This window comes from Branchiostoma lanceolatum, chromosome 9 (assembly GCF_035083965.1).
Source record: "Branchiostoma lanceolatum isolate klBraLanc5 chromosome 9, klBraLanc5.hap2, whole genome shotgun sequence".
Taxonomy (NCBI): Eukaryota; Metazoa; Chordata; class Leptocardii; order Amphioxiformes; family Branchiostomatidae; genus Branchiostoma; species Branchiostoma lanceolatum.
Window position 1 is genome coordinate 20,935,103 of NC_089730.1, and position 16,124 is coordinate 20,951,226.

At 42.5% G+C, this 16,124-nt stretch overlaps 2 protein-coding genes and 2 long non-coding RNA genes across 4 annotated transcripts; all 4 read right to left on the reverse strand.

The window, feature by feature from the left end:
• Nucleotides 1–1,227: 1,227 nt before the first annotated feature.
• On the reverse strand, nucleotides 1,228–3,317 carry LOC136441701 (uncharacterized). Its single transcript, XR_010756915.1, has 4 exons — nucleotides 3,267–3,317; nucleotides 2,240–2,374; nucleotides 1,648–1,766; nucleotides 1,228–1,345 (listed from the first exon to the last, which is right to left on the reverse strand). It is a non-coding gene; the product is annotated as an uncharacterized lncRNA (long non-coding RNA).
• Nucleotides 3,318–4,773: 1,456 nt separating this feature from the next.
• LOC136442703 (scavenger receptor cysteine-rich domain-containing group B protein-like) lies at nucleotides 4,774–7,100 on the reverse strand. The gene is made up of 3 exons (XM_066439647.1): nucleotides 7,091–7,100; nucleotides 5,924–6,235; nucleotides 4,774–5,268 (listed from the first exon to the last, which is right to left on the reverse strand). The coding sequence occupies exons 1-3, from the start codon at nucleotides 7,098–7,100 to the stop codon at nucleotides 5,258–5,260; spliced, it is 333 nt and encodes a 110-aa protein (XP_066295744.1). The 3' UTR covers nucleotides 4,774–5,257.
• Nucleotides 7,101–7,395: 295 nt separating this feature from the next.
• LOC136441705 (uncharacterized) lies at nucleotides 7,396–11,191 on the reverse strand. Its single transcript, XR_010756918.1, has 3 exons — nucleotides 11,103–11,191; nucleotides 7,756–7,892; nucleotides 7,396–7,630 (listed from the first exon to the last, which is right to left on the reverse strand). It is a non-coding gene; the product is annotated as an uncharacterized lncRNA (long non-coding RNA).
• Nucleotides 11,192–13,072: 1,881 nt separating this feature from the next.
• On the reverse strand, nucleotides 13,073–16,034 carry LOC136441684 (fibroblast growth factor receptor 4-like). Its single transcript, XM_066438121.1, has 7 exons — nucleotides 15,934–16,034; nucleotides 15,371–15,543; nucleotides 15,041–15,160; nucleotides 14,711–14,790; nucleotides 14,417–14,557; nucleotides 13,679–13,769; nucleotides 13,073–13,553 (listed from the first exon to the last, which is right to left on the reverse strand). Exons 1-7 carry the CDS (start codon nucleotides 15,992–15,994, stop codon nucleotides 13,494–13,496), a joined length of 726 nt encoding a protein of 241 aa, XP_066294218.1. The 5' UTR covers nucleotides 15,995–16,034; the 3' UTR covers nucleotides 13,073–13,493.
• Nucleotides 16,035–16,124: the final 90 nt, after the last annotated feature.

Below are 16,124 nucleotides of genomic sequence, written 5' to 3' on the forward strand. Positions count from 1 at the left end.
GAAGACTGGCACATACTCTGCGGAATAAAGGCAAAGGCAGATCTTTATAGTGAAGATCAGAAAACGTAATTTTTAGTTTCTGACTTTACGTTGTTAGCCGTCTACATTCAACCTTACTATTGAGATTATTGCATATGCGTCCTCCTAACTTCTTAATGTTTGCTTCTATCACAAAGTGTAAAAGTTGAAGTACTAGTACATTCGTATTCTCATATAACGTTTAGAATTGATACAGCTCGGGCCTGTGAGTGATTAGCACTAATCTACGTGAAACATTATTAGCGTACCCCTCATAATGTCCACGCCTTGTAGCGGTGTGGGGGCTTGTGCGTCTCAATGACCCCCAAGAGCTATGCCAGCGGGAGTGCATAGCACCCTTAGCACTCCTGGTAGGGTCACCCATGCTGGACAGGTCAAAGGGGAGAGGCCAGACAAAATGTGGACAACCTCTTCCCTGAGGTGAAAGGGGTTGGCGTAGGGTCAACGTCCCCACCCCTAAAACGCACCAGTTATGCTAGGGTCACATCTCCTAACCGGGGCCCGGCCGGGCTGTTTGCGGAAACGAAAAATCAAAGTGTGTGTCAATAAATTATGCTCTTAAATAATTTTGGGTACGATTTGTGTTTTTGTTGTCTTTTATATCATACTTTGCGTTCCCAAAGACTGCCCGGCCGGGCCCTAGATTGGAAATGTGACCCAAGCACTAGTGAAGCACCGACGATAATAAACCAAGATGGACCTGAAGAAGAAGGCCCAGAGACGAGTCCAGTGGTGAAGCATCATCGGTGGTCTATGCCCTGGCAGGGGCGAAGGGCCAAAGTAAGTAAAAGTATTATTAGCGTACAAGTTGTACTCACTGTTATCCCTTGTGGTGAAGGTAATGTTGAACTGAGTTCGCTGTGTAGCCACAGACCCGCGGCTGTAGACGACGTACATCCGGTTACCGGTACTGGCGGTGGACAGGTGCAAACGCCCTACGTCATCAGCTGCTAAAGAATTTTTATAAATGGTGCTTATGAGTTATAAGCTACTTCATGGTTTCAAGTGCGCATGTGCAGTTTGATGCATTGTGGATAGTAATTGCCTCTTTAAAAATTTAATCCTTTGTTCGTAATGTCGATTACCAACACAAATTAATTCTCATGCTAAGTGTTTGGCAGTTCCTAGAGTCAAGTATATGGAACGCAATTTAGCCACAAGTAAAACGAATGTGAACCTTACATGTTTGGTCTCCGCAGAAGGAGTCTGTGACTCTGCTGACTGGAGAGTCTCCGTCGTGAAACGTCAGAACGTCGGAGGTGCAGTTTTCTGAACCCCGCCGGAATCCGGACGTGTCGAAATTGATCTGAAATAAACAATGATATTGTCAAAATAAATAACACTTATCGGATAACGGATCTGATATTCATAAATCAACTTAGTACATCAAATTTGAGCTTCTCATACATTTTGGTAAAGAGAAAATCAAGGCATCCAGAGAGAAAAGACAACGAACACTTAACGGATCGAATATCACTAATTCTAAATCAACTTGGTTTTAAAATACGAGCTTCTGGTAGATTCTGGTAATAAAAAATGAAGAGATCCGGACAACAGACAACTGTTTATTTCATCCAAACAACAACAGATATTGCACCCAACACTCACCAGTATTATCCTGTCTTTATCAGTAACGATCTCCCACTCGCAGTGGTCTGACGTCACATCCGTTACGCTCCATATTTGGCCTCGATTTCCGGTCCGATAATATGTACATCCGGAATATGCTGAGGTTGATAAATGCGGGTACATGACTGATACAATCCAGGCAAGGTTAATATAGGCAATTTTGAAAACACGTTGCTATATTTACGTACATTGTTCAAAACATAAAGCAGTAAGGACTGGCTCCTTGTATCACTGAGTTCTTGTCCGAGGGCTAATTGCAACATGAAACAATGTATAAAAAAGTATACAGACAGGGGACGTTACCAATCATGGTCCAAGAACTGCTACGGAATATAATCTATAGCTTTAGGGGTTAAACTTCTTTTTTGGACTAGCAATTCGCTGTAGAATATGCTAGAGCCTAACAAATTCACAGCCATATCAGCGTTCAGGTGACCTCAATACGACAGTAAAAGCCTGGTGCGGCCGTATGAATTATGAACAGCCACTCACACTGAGAAGGGGCACTGCTTTTATTGATCAGTGTGGTGGCTTTCTTTAACGCTATTATCTGCTGAAAACTTGTACTCACCACCCTGGGCGCGAGGGAAGGTTTTCATGCAGAGCAGAAGAATCACGTGGACGGTCAAGTTCACGGGCATCTTAAGAACGGCTATGAGACGTACACTGTAATGAGTACAGGAGGGGCAGCCTCAGATAGCTACACCTGGAAAGAGACGTACAAAGTTCGGTGTGACGAATCATTTCGTTCAATATAACAACCCAAAAAAAACATCTTAGGTTTGCAGCCGAAGAAGTGGGGTTCAAAGAAAAAGTGTTGTTTTTTGGGTTGGGTAACCAGGCGTCACAAACTTTACCTAAGCAAAGATATATCAATACGGAAACTCCTACGGACTTGATATACCTACAGAGACCTTCAACCCCCCCCCCCCCCCCCCCCCACACACACACACACACAGTTGCAGTCAGTTGGTCCATAAGGAACCATGTGGTACACGTCAGGGGAACCCCCGTGAGTCACTGTTTGCTCAACGTTCTAAAGGACAAAGCGGGCCTCGCGCTCTATTTGCGTACCTCACATTGATTTACCTTTAAGCTACCTGTTTTGCTTTGTAAACTTCCCTTTCATTCTAAAATGTAGGGTGTTTTAGCAGTTTGACTTTTCGTGACTGAAATTTAAAGATACAAGGTGCTGTCTAAATTTGTGAGTCTTGGGACCAATCATTCAACATTTTAAACAAACCACACACTCCCACAAATACACACACACACACACACGCACACACAAACAAACACACACACACACACACACACACACACACACAAACAAACAGAGAGAGAGAGAGAGAGAGAGAGAGAGAGAGAGAGATAGAGAGAAAAAGACTACAAAACCGATGCCTCATTCACCTCAATCCGCATAGAACATTTTCTCCCTATCAAGAAGGTTTTCAGTACAACTACTAGCAGTGGCAATGCGACAATGTATTAAAAGGAAAACGTTCGCTCTATGCTATTATATAATAGCTAGATATAAAGAAGTAAATAAACAAAACTTAACAGTTAAGATAATACAGTAAGAGAGACACAGACAGACCCACCTGGTCGCGGTGCGTCGCCAGCAGGAAATAACGAAGTCTGTTTGAGGCACTTCTGTAGGTTTATACTCGAGTTAATCATCAACAGCCCGGCGCGGAACCTGTCCAGGGGGCATTTGTGTTCCCTGACGAGGCAAACTCGGCTGTATGTCGACCCTGGTGATGTGCATACCTCGGTTGTCCAACACGTTCACTGGGTAAACTTCCTGAACACGGAGCGTTTTCCTCGGCCCCATTTGATTTCATTTATTTATGTATACAGGGAAAAATACACTTAGGCAACAAGCCTATTTTCCAGGTATCCCTGATACTAAACTTAGCACAAGGTTTTCCTGAAAACAATGATTAAACAGCACTAGGACAAATTTTCTGAAGCGGATGAATCCAAATGCATGCCAAATAACATTTACTTAAGGAACTAAACATGATTGAGCATTCACTACTTGTCGTCAGTGATACTAAGCAATATGTGTCGATCAGCGGGTTATTAACCACGAATTATGAATACAATGTCGACCCTGGTGATGTCCATATCTCGATTGTCCAACACGTTCACTGGGTAAACTTCCTGAACACGGAGCGTTTTCCTCGGCTCTATTTGATTTCATTTATTCATTTATACAGGGGAAAAATATACTCAGGCAACAAGCATGTTTTTCAGATTTCCCTATTATTGGGTTTTCCTGAAAGAAGTGTGCAATGCTTTAACAACACTAGAACTAATTTCCCGAAGCGCATGAATCCAAATGCATGCCAAATAGCAGTTACTCATTCGACAAGCAACTGAACATGTTTCAGCATCCACTACTTTTCGTCCGTGACACTGGACAATATTTGTCGATCAGCAGGTTCTTAACCACGAATTATGCATCAATAACGATAAAATCTGAACACTTTTAAAAACTTCCGTGGGTCACACACCATTGAAAAAGCATCCCAGCTCCGTGCATGAAGTGATAACAGAGAGACTGAGGTCTCTTTGGTGACATAGACGTGTCCATGGTTCCACAGGGACCCCCATTTTAACACAGACGTCTCCATGGTAACACAGACGCCGGTGTGACGGAAATAGCACCAGGGAGTGGCGCGGTGAACCATGGGGGAATCCCGACAGGCTCCCTCGTGACGTCACTGGCAGTGTCAACGAGAGTTTGTATTTGACCAGGGTAATCTAATAAGCCACATGCCATGTCAACGTGAGGGACTATAGGGGGTATCACAACTATCATTACAGATATATCCACATGAGGGTCTGCATGTTCCTCATGACGCATCCTATTTTGTCATATGGGGGCCTGTATGGGGGAACTGAACTCTGAACAATGATGAATTATAAGAACGTTATCTAAGTAGCCACACAGTTTCAGCTGTTTCGCGCGTGAGTCAAATCACTGTATAACTGTTCCATCATGAACTCTAACGGAGTTGAACCTACCATGACATCGAACCATATGGTATAAAAGACACAATTATCCGGTTAAGGGAAAAAAAGAAACGCCACAAAAGGAAACATCTTTAAATTCTTCATTTACCAAAGCAAAAGGAAGTCAGCCTATAGTGCAAAAGGTGAAGTTACGTGTTATCTTCAATGAAGTTTTTTTTCAAGCGCTTTTATGTCTTAAACCTTTCAGTTAAGCACTTTGTAGCGAATGCTCAAGAAACGGTAATGAAATTGACACAAACAAGAAGCTTTTCACTTTCTAGAATTTTCTTTGCGTAAAAGAATGTCTGGCTTCGTGTGAAAAGATTTCTAAATTTTATAAATACAAGAACTGAGGCGTGGCTAAAATCGTACAGTAATGCTTCATTGCTCTGGTGCTTTTCCACTATTTCTACTGTATTAGTTCTTCTACTCGGCAAGGTTTTAAGCATATTCTGAACACAACATGCTGGTCCATTACTAGTAATATAATTCCAGTTTTGACGTTTTACTTGTTTAACTGCGGATGACCGGAGAACCGTTGTACAGTGGTGGTGAGAGTTCCGCCCGTCACCTATGAACGTGCTGGAAAACATTAGCATAAAATTATCCGGGATGAGATGTAGAATAGTGTGTTTATAACAGGAGTAATATAATGGTGGTCTAACGTGCTTAGTCTCATCGCTGTTTTAGGCGATGCCTTTGCTAGATGGAAGGGTTTCATAAAAAGGTGGGGTTAATATCAGTACCTGGAACAGCCTGGAACATGAAGAGATGATGTGGTTATAAGCGAAAAGAAGTTGACTCTACTGGATTAGCTTAGCCTATCACTTTCGTCTACCATATATCGACCTCATATACCTTCGCCAAATGATGTTAAGCTTTGACTGATGTATTATGAGTTTCCACACAGCTTGAGTAGTATTCACTAAAGACCAGGGTGCTGGTGGTGTATACGAAGGAAGGTATAGATTTCTCTTTCAAATTACTGTCCGTCCCCAAATACAAAATTTTCCCTAGTCGTTAACAATTCTACTCCACAGTGGTGGACGGTGTGAAAGACAGAGATCTGTAGGGTGTCATTGTGCATGAAATAAACTGGCAAAAAAAAATTATTTGCTGAAGTTCTCACTTTGTAAGGTACGTATCTATCTTTAAGATGACACAAGGTAGTTACTGATTTGTTGATAAGTTCAAAGGTGTTTTCAAAAACAGCATGTGCATCAAACACTAGACTCACGGTTAGAGCAGACCACGCCAGCGTCCTCATGGTGCTCACAGAAGTGTGTGCCCCATCCAGGGTGGTGGCAGCCACCGATGTACGTCTCGTAGCCCTCACAGGCCACCTCGTCCAGCCAGATCTTGCCGGACCCCTGTCCGAAGGCTGCTGACCCTCGGGCCGCTGTAGCCCTGCCGTGCCCCAGCTGACGGCACACCACGTTGGCGTCGTTCAGGCCAAAGCCGTCGTCACAGACGGTCCCCCACTGTCCGTCGTGGAACACTTCAACCCTGCCTTCGGAGTTTGAAGTTCCGCCCACAAGCCGGATGGATTCTGGTGGCGAGAGAGTTAGTTTAGTTAATCACATTTCCAACCCGGGGCCCGGCCGGGCAGCTTGTGGGAACGGAAACTATGATATAAAAGACAGCAAGACACACGAAACTTTTTCAAAATTATTCCTTTCCATACGTTAAGTATATCCTTGATATGCGTCTTTTATTCTTTGTTTTCTCAAACAGCCCGGCCGGGCCCCGGCTGGGAAATGTGACCGTAGCATCAGTCAGTGATTGAGTGCCGGTTCGTATGTAAGTGAGTGAGTGACGCTTAGTGAATGTGTGTCCATCTATGACTTTGTATGTGAGTGAGTGAGTGAGTGAGTGAGTGAGTGAGTGAGTGAGTGAGTGTGTGAGGGAGTGAGTGAGTGAGTGAGTGAATTAGTGATTGAGTGAGTAAGTGAGCGAGCGAGCGAGTCTTTGTGTGTGTGTGTGTGTGTGTGTGAGAGAGAGAGAGAGAGAGAGAGCGTGTGTTGTTCGTATATAAGTGAGCATATGAAATCTTGTGATTGTATGCTTACATTTCCTCATGAGTTATGCAAATATGATACTGATTTGCATAATCACCATTTAGCTATTATTAGCATCAATTAATCAAGTTATGTGCATACCAAAAATCTGCAACCCCGCCTTAAGTTATTATAGTATTTCGTCATTTATTATCCAAATGAGATCTTCCTTTGCATAATTGATATCAATCTGTTTTTTTTTCCTTTCTTTATTTCTCAGCTACATAAATCACATGCTTGGGAGTCATATCGTGAAATGCAGCGGACGTCTGAATTTTCCTCATTAATCATTCAAATTAAATAATGATTTGCATAATCAATATCCATCACTCAAGCTCTCTACATACCGAAAATCATTACCATTTGTCAATCCCTTCTTTAGTTATTCTCTTTCAAAGTGTGGCACAAAACTTTTTCCTGTAGTTCGATAAAAAGCCGCGGGCCTCGGACAAGATACTAGAAAACACACAAAAGTGTATAGACGTAGGGATAGACATCGGTGATATTGAAGATATTACAGAATCAATAAATCTACTTCATAAGAACACGTCTCACCATTATCCAGTGTAGCCAATTTTCCTGTTTTACACCAATAATATTCCTAAATATACCATCGCAAATAGTGCATATAATAACTGAAACCGACTTTTACGTTTACCGTAAATACGCTGCTCTAAGGCAGCGGTTCGGCTTCGCTCCTTATCCAGGTTGCTCTTTAAGATGTGAACAGTGGTGGACATGTTGTCTTGGTCGCGCTTCAAGGCGTCAACAGTGGTGAACAGTTGGCGCATGTCATCTTGGTCGCGCTTCAAGGCGTCAACAGTGGTGGACATGTTGTCTTGGTCGCGCTTCAAGGTGTCAACAGTGGTGGACAGTTGAGATGTTTCCTGAAGAACGTCAGAATAACATTCTTGAAAACAAATGCGAGAAAACGGCAAAAGGTTTGATTTGACAATGACAGTCTGCTTAAACGACAGCAGGCAAAATTTCAGAACAGGTTTTGAGTGTTTACCTCTTTATTGGTGAACGTCAGAGGGGCGAGTCCTAAGCTTATTAACAAGGCGATCCCGGCGGCCATGCAGCTGCGGTGGGAGCGAATGAAGCTACAGAGAGCGCGGCGGCCGCTTGCTCCACCCGGATACGTGCGGCCTGTTAAAATACATTTGTTCCCAGGTTGATAGTGGTAAAATAATAATTGAATGAATGAAAGACCTTTATTGTGCATTCATGCCCCGAGGGGCTAGGTACAGGTCGTCTAACTTAACACATGGAACATGCAAGGACATAATACAACAATACAAGCTGTAAACATATAGTGTAGACAAAACGTGTTATTAAACTAAGCTAGTCCGGTAGAGTCGACTTCTTCTCGCTTCTTTGCACATGTGTAAATATATGAGCAGACAATATTTCTAATACAAGGATTATCCAGGCGTAATAAATATATGAATTTGTCTGTTGCATTAAGATATTCGAAATATGGGAATTTTTCTTTAATAAGGTTAAAAAATACACTTCTTTCGCTATCGTATAATTTACAGTCTAGGACGAAGTGTTGCTCATCTTCTACTCGATTTAAATTACAATGTTGACAAAGTCTATGTTGTAGAGGCGTGCGGTTGTGCCTTCCTGTTTCGACATGTAATCTGTGACAGCTAACCCGGAGTTTAGTAGTAGCCACTCTGTGTTTGATGTTGCTAATGGATAAATACTCTTCTTCTTTATACAATGACTTAAACAGACGGTAAGTTCGGAGTTTGTTGCTGTAAGATTTATCCCTGTTATCGTTGTGAATTTCGGCTGAGAATGTTTGAATATAGATGTCTTTTAATCGTTGACTAATGGAGTTAATGATATGTGAGAAATTTGTTGCTAAGGATACTTGTGTGCTCCAAACAAAGGCATAACCGCATTCCTCTAGCATGTTACGGACACCTGACGCCCAGCATTTCTTGCCATTGGCTTCTAATTGAAGTTGGCATAACAGGGCGTCGGCTTGTAAACTGTCAGCTGGTACGTTGTGGCGCATCCTAAGAAAGCATTTAATGGCGTTTAGGGAGGCCTCTAGGTGAAGGGGGTACCTCCCTAGTTCTGCCCGTACTGCAAGGTTGCAAGCTGTTCTTGGAAGATTTAGTGCGTATTTGCAAAATTTTAAGTGTACGGATTCAATAGGACAAAACTTTGGGGTTTTGAAGGACTCCCATATCTCAGACCCATATAGTAGAACGGGTTTAAAGACCCACTATGTAGTTTTAGGCCAATACAGAAAGTAGATTTTCCTACTGTTTCTTTGCATAGCAAGCTTTATCAACTCTATAGAATTGCTTACAGATATTCAGGAAGGGAGGTTACAACATTACTGCACCATACAAACAACTTTAAAAAACTGTTATCCTCCATCCAAAACAACACACAGTGTGAAACTAGCACATGGCCACACATGGCTTCTGTACTTCTTATCAGGCTGACCGCCCAGTGGGGTGCCTGTTTACAGTTCACCAGTTTCTGTAAAAAATCATCCTTACCAGAGTTCTTGCAGTTTTGAAGGGAAAATAACACACTTTATTGATACCCTTCAAAGTAGACTCTCTAGAATAAATTAATAGTTGTATTCTACCCTCTTGGAAAAAGATATGAGTGTTTCCAAAGAAGAAGAGCTTCATGGCATGTGGCAGTCTAAAGTGTGCCTAAGTGATAAGACCACCATGGGGGTCCTCCAGTGCACTGGGATGTTGTTGTTTATCTACTATTGAGGTGGTGTCCGGGAGTTTTTGTTTTGATTTTGTACAGTTCACAAATACCAAAAATAGACGAAATAATGAAGAAAATATGCTGAAAAGGGGTTGTACATGTCAGTGCCTGCCATTAACATTAATATTTGTTCACAAGAATATTTTCAATTTTTGCGCCAAAATCCTACATAGTGGGCCTTTAACACATGTGTCGAAAAGTTTGTTTTTGACTGTTAGTGAGGCATCAGCGTTGTCTAGTGATTGTCTGAAACTGAACAAAGATTTTAGTCCTTTGTTGGATAATTGTTTGTTATTGGCCTTGAACGTACCAGCCGCGCTTACAACTATACCTAAGTAACAGTAAGACAATACAATTTCTATGACATTATCATTGAACATAAAGATACAATTTTTTGGTAATCGACCTCTTTTAGTGAAGACTATTACTTTGGTCTTTTTTAAATTCACCTTCAAATTCCAGTATAAACAATATTTTTCTAATCTAACCAGACACGATTGCAAGCCTTGTTGGGACTCGGAAAATAATACTAAATCATCCGCGTACAGAAGACATGGAACTTTCATATTGTGAAGTACAGGAGAGTTGCAACAAGCATGATCAAATTCATTTGTTATGTCGCTGATAAATAAATTAAAGAAGGTTGGAGACAGATTACAGCCTTGACGAACCCCGCAGTTAGTTAAAAACGTGTCAGTGAGACCGCGATCGGATTTAATGCAATTTGTGGTTTTTGAATACATGTTTTTTATGGTCGTTAAGAACTTTCCTCCTATTCCAAGGTTGTTTAATTTGAACAGTAGACCAGCTCGCCAAACGGAGTCGAAAGCTTTGCTGAAATCTACAAAGCATGCATAAATTCGAGCATTTTTACTGAGGTATTTGCTGACTAAAGTAGTCAAAACAAATAAATTATCAGATGTCCTACATTTCTTTCTAAAACCGGCCTGTTGAGGTTTTAAAAGGCTGTTCTGTTCCGCATAATTCACAAGACGGTTGTTCAAAATAGAGGTGAATAATTTCCCCAAACAACTAATAATAGATATTCCCCGGTAATTGTCAGGGAGTGATGTGTCGCCAGATTTATGTATGGGAACGATATGACTGAGAGACCATTCGTCGGGGAAGTAACCGTTTTGTAAGCATGAGTTGAATAAGTGGAGTAATGGTTTCTGTAGGACTGGTTTACCGCATTTGAACATTTCGTTTGTTATCATGTCGCTGCTACTGGATTTGTTATTTTTTAGGTTTGAAATGGCTGTGTCTAGTTCCTCAGCTGTTATCAGAGAGTCAAGTGTCGAGTTTTCTTCAGGTGTAAGGGGGGATGCGGGGTGTGATTGGACGTGTGGAAGTACAGTTTCAGAATCGTTAATAGCATCAGTTGATGATTTGTCTACTAATGTAACTCGGTTTTGTTGCAATAGGGATTTTTTTTCATTTCATGAATACTGCATACAATCATTGTAAGTCCAAATTCATTGTTAACAACTTAGTAATACCCAAACTGCAAAGTACGTAACAAGCCATATTCTACATTAACATTTACAATATCTACCAGATACATATGTTTTCTCATTGTAGAAATACGTAAACAAAAACGTCGGCCACCTGCAGTTGCGCGACGTTTCACCACCTCGGCTTCTTCGTACGTGTGTGAAGACGCTGCTTTCACTTCTTGCAACTTGTCTGAGGTGCCGTTGCCATGGCGGTCACGCCCATGTGATCCACTCTGATGGACAGGAGGGGGTTGGGGCGGCGGCTCGCCGGCTTGCCTGCTGCCGGGGTCCGAGAAAAGGGACCGGACCGGCTCTGCTTGCGCGTACATCTCGACCGTACTGTGCAGACAACAAGCAAACAGTGCAGCAGCCAACGTCAAGGTGCATGAATATGGACAATAATGTTATGATTAGTCTGAAGAAGTATGGATATTTTTGCCCAAGTTTGGAGGGCAGACGTCAAGACTGGGTATGACGTGTTGCAAATGGCATTTTGTTTTCTTGCAAGAGGCAGACCAATTTGCTGGGAAAAGAATTGAATTGTGGGAGCTGGAGGTGGGAGGTAGGAACATGAAAATATCATTTTGCAAGACAATCGAGAACTCGTAATCGCAATCGTAGATTTCCCGTGCCTTTAACAGTGGTGCGTAAACACAGAAAGACACACACACAGACACACCAAAAAACATTATCTCCATTTTTCATGGAGATACAGTTTTTGGTCAGTCTGTGTCTCTCTGTCTGTGTTTTCTCACTACTTTAGTCAGCATAACTCAAGGACCTCTTGATGGATTACGATGATATTTGGTGTGTGGACGGGTGCTGTGAAGCCGAAATTCAAGGTCGATTTTGGGCCCCCTTGTATTTTACCTTGGTACTCCATCAGACCTTCCCTTTTTGTATCTTTTGACCTGGGCGTGCTATGGTCTCGATTTTTGGGTGGCAGATAGCTTGTGATGTCAGTAATAAAAAAGTGGTGTAGGTTTGGGCCTCCTAGCAGCTTGCTCTGGAACTGCAAGGAACGACGGATTTCCACGATATTTAGCATACAGTTAGCTGAGACAGAGACGTACACAATGAAGTACAAATTATGCTAAGTGGGACTTAATTTGCATAACTAATGAGGAAAATCTATATTTGCAGTGTTTTCCATTATAAGACTCAAATACATGTAACATATGTAGTTTATGGCGAGTCGAGCATCAACAGATACCAATTATGCAAGTAAATTCATTATTTGAATAATTACTGCAAAAGTGCCATACTTCATCTAATCTAAGTGGCCAGGCGTGTTGGCGGATTGTACCATCCGGCACCCGGGCGTGTTGGGTAGATTGTACCACGCGTGCACCCACGCGAGTTTCAATTACAGTACAAAAATATAATTTGTAAAGAGGTACTTTGGCGTAGTCGCAAACCTAACGTGTTCAAGTACTTCATTCATGATCATACAGGATACAAAATAAATGTTGACAGAAGTCTTGTGAGGCGAATATTGGCCGGCGCACCCTGTGGCTCAAAACTTCGTGGATGGATGCACTACACGTTGGCATAAATATGAATAGACCACTGAGCACCAGAATTACATCCGTCACACTACCGGAAGTGATCCCGCCATGACGTCCAACTATAAGAACGTATTTTGTCACTGCCTTGATATAAAGATCATATTCGTATTGGGAAATGTGAGTTACGTATTATCATGTCGTTGATTTTACTGTCCAAATTGTAATGGCCGAACTCCAATTCGGCCAATGGGCTGCCATTGTTCGCGACATGTGTGAATGTGAATCAATGAAGAATAATAAACCATTACTACTACTACTACGTAAGAAATTGAAATAAAACCTTATTTGTATAGGCTTTTGCAACTCACATTTATCAAGCACTTCACTCCTGATCAGACAGTATACTTATGTGAAATGAATGTTGACAGAAGTCTTGTGAGGTGAGTATTGGCCGGCGCACTTCATAATACGTAACTATGTGGGTGAACTCCTACACACCTTTGATATGAATATGAATAACCCTGGAAACAGAGGGCCAGAATAGCGTTTGTCACAATCGTCCCATATGCATATTTATTAAGTCAGAGAGCTATCATTCCCCACCATTTCCCAAAACAATCACAGCTGAGTCGGATATTTGTTCCAGTGATAAGCATTTTGAACAATGTACATATTTTTTCGAATGTTTTTGATTGTTAACACATATATTACATACATGTTACATACATGTAGATAATACGCTTTGACTTTTTGACATAGAAATTTTGCAAATAACATTTGAATTCGTACCATGAAAAAAATAAACCTGATACTACATACAGGGTGCATGCGCAGTGTTAGTAATAAATAACCTAATAAAATAATTGACAGCATCTTCTGCAACATAATAGTTATATAGTTCCCGGTGCCTGGTCAGATATATCAGACCGTTAGTTCCCAACCAGTACTTCTGACTCTTTCGGACTGACGACTTCGTCTTGACGTCAACTGTGGTCTCATACCGGCGTGACCGGTGCCTCAATCACTGCGGCAGGTGCGTGGAAGTAGAAGAACCCCTGATAATAGAAAGATAAGATAAGTAAAGAACATCATGGCAATATTAACCGGCTACGTAGCAAGATCAAAGCAAATTATGTGACTTAGAATAATTTCAAGAGCAATTCTAGATCTATCATCTCACATTAGGATCTGCCTCCAGTTGCTGTCTGACAGTCGTGGCGTCCGGCCGGGTCTTCTCGTTAAACTTCCAGCACTGCAGCATCAGCTGGTATCTGGGCGGGAACAGGGAACAGGAGGACAGTCATTATTCATCCAGCGGCTCCAGCCTAACGACTTTTGACGAGCATTTCCAAGCATTTATAAAACCTAGAAAAGCTGTTCATGGTATCCTAATGAGCTACTTGCATTTGACAAGCGACAAGGGTAAAGAGTAGCCATCAGAAGTGGATTCCATCCACCGTCTAGTGTTGAAAATAAACTTTGCACTATCTTTTCTAACAACACAGCTTTCATTCTAGTAAGGGCATGATAGTTTACTATATGATGTAAATACCCCTTACCCGCCCCAAAAACATTCTAGACGTACACGTGTTGACAACCACAACGCTCCGTCACCACTAAACAGCCTACTCCCGGAACCTTACGTACATCGACGTGAAACCCGAAGATCACAACACTGCAACGCTCTGGAACCCGTCAAGTCGTCCACAACGTCACACAGAAGAACATTCCTCCCAGCCACCGTCAAACTCTGGAACTCTCTGCCACAGGGCATTGTGACTCTCAATGACAAAGGCAAATTCAAGACTTGTATCAACCGCCACCTTAGTGCCTAAAAAGCCAGCGCCCTATCATATAGAGACTGCTGCTAAGCTAAGGGATGGTATCAATGCATAGGAAAAAAAACGTGTGTGCCTACCTCTCTTCTGTACACAGCTGGGGCCTGGGGAGTCTGAAGTGGTTTTGCAGGGCATCATATATCCTGTCTGCCCCCTCCATCCCAGGGTACGGCGTGCGGCCCAGCTGCGCAACTTCCCACAACAGAACCCCGAAGGACCAGCTGGAAAATCAAAATGTCATGCTAAAAATGGGGAGGAGTGGTAAGTACTGCACTAGTTCTGTTTTAGACATAAAGATCGAAAAATTTAGACGAGCCAGTGTTTTTTTCACTAAGCGTCTGGTGGTTACAGACACGATTAAAATAAAAACTTACACGTCGCTCTTGTGCGTGAACCTAGCCTCGTTCTTTAGACCCTCCGGCGCCATCCACTTCAGCGGCAGGAGGTCGGTGCCCTGGAGGAAAAAAACAAACCCATGCAATAAGTTTATTCTCATGCAGTGAACGCATACCAATTGCATAGGGAAGCTACAATATGTATACATTGCTTTAACCTCTATCTTAACCTGGCATCTGTAGACAAGTCTGTAGGATCCTCAGATGATTAGAATCCGATTCTAATTTGTCTATTGTCATTCATTGACCTCTAGACACACAATGATGTTAAAGATTCTTCTGTATGCCTTTGCCACGCGTCCAACCTACCCCGTCCTGCCGATGGTACCCCACAGCGTACATGTCCCGGGCCAGCCCGAAGTCCGCGATCTTGGCGGTTCCCTTCCCACAGATCAGAATGTTCCGGGCCGCGATGTCTCGGTGAACCAACTGCGTACAGGTAGAATTTGGGCAACTCATCAGCTATCGAATCTTTTTCGGCAGTTTTCGGTATCATTTACTTGAAATAGATGATGCCGCGAAAACTGAGATAGGTAATCCTTAGGTTTAAGTGATGGTGATGCTAATAAACGTCTTATCTAAGCTTGAGCGGCGACTCTGAAAGAGGAGACAGTAGAACAGTTTTTAAGCGTTTCTCACCCTCCTGCTCGCAAGATGCTCCAGGCCGCAGCACACTTCCACCATCATGTTCTCGAAGATGTGCCGTTTGTTGACCAGAACGGTCCTGTTGAGTTTGGACTCCGCACGTAACGTCCACAGCAGGTGAAGGAGACTCCCGTGTTCGGCATATTCCAGCACCAGTTGGAGCGGCCCTGCAGGAACCAGATCAGGGTCAACTACGCGCTGGTTTCATATCAAGCTCAACTTGTTGTGTGGACTATCGTCAGCTCATCATGTCTGTAAGGCTGTACTTATTGCGTCCGAAGTTTTTCTCCGAATGTTTTATATCAGCTTTATGAATGATCACGGGGACAGGTTACTAATGTGTTTAGGCATCAAAAGTATCCCATCGTCGACCATGCCCTGTACTCCCTGTAGAAGTATGTGTTCAGTGGATTCTTTCGCATGTCTGTAACTGAGGCTGTATTTTAGCTGCTACTTCTGCACCTACACGTCTTCAAGTACTAATACTTGTCTTCTACACATCAAAAGGATGCGATACTACACATGAAAGCAACTAGGAATCAAAGAATCAAACTGACCGTCTCTAAAACAGATGCCTTTTAGCCCGATGACGTTGTCATGGTTACCACACAACAACATGCTGCAGGTTTCCCTCAAAAGGGCTTGTCTGGCCTGGGTCTCGTCGTCTGGAAACATGTAAATCATTAGCTGGAAGTACAGACCAACCACATATTTCACATAAACGTCTTTTTCAGTACAGAATTTTCCA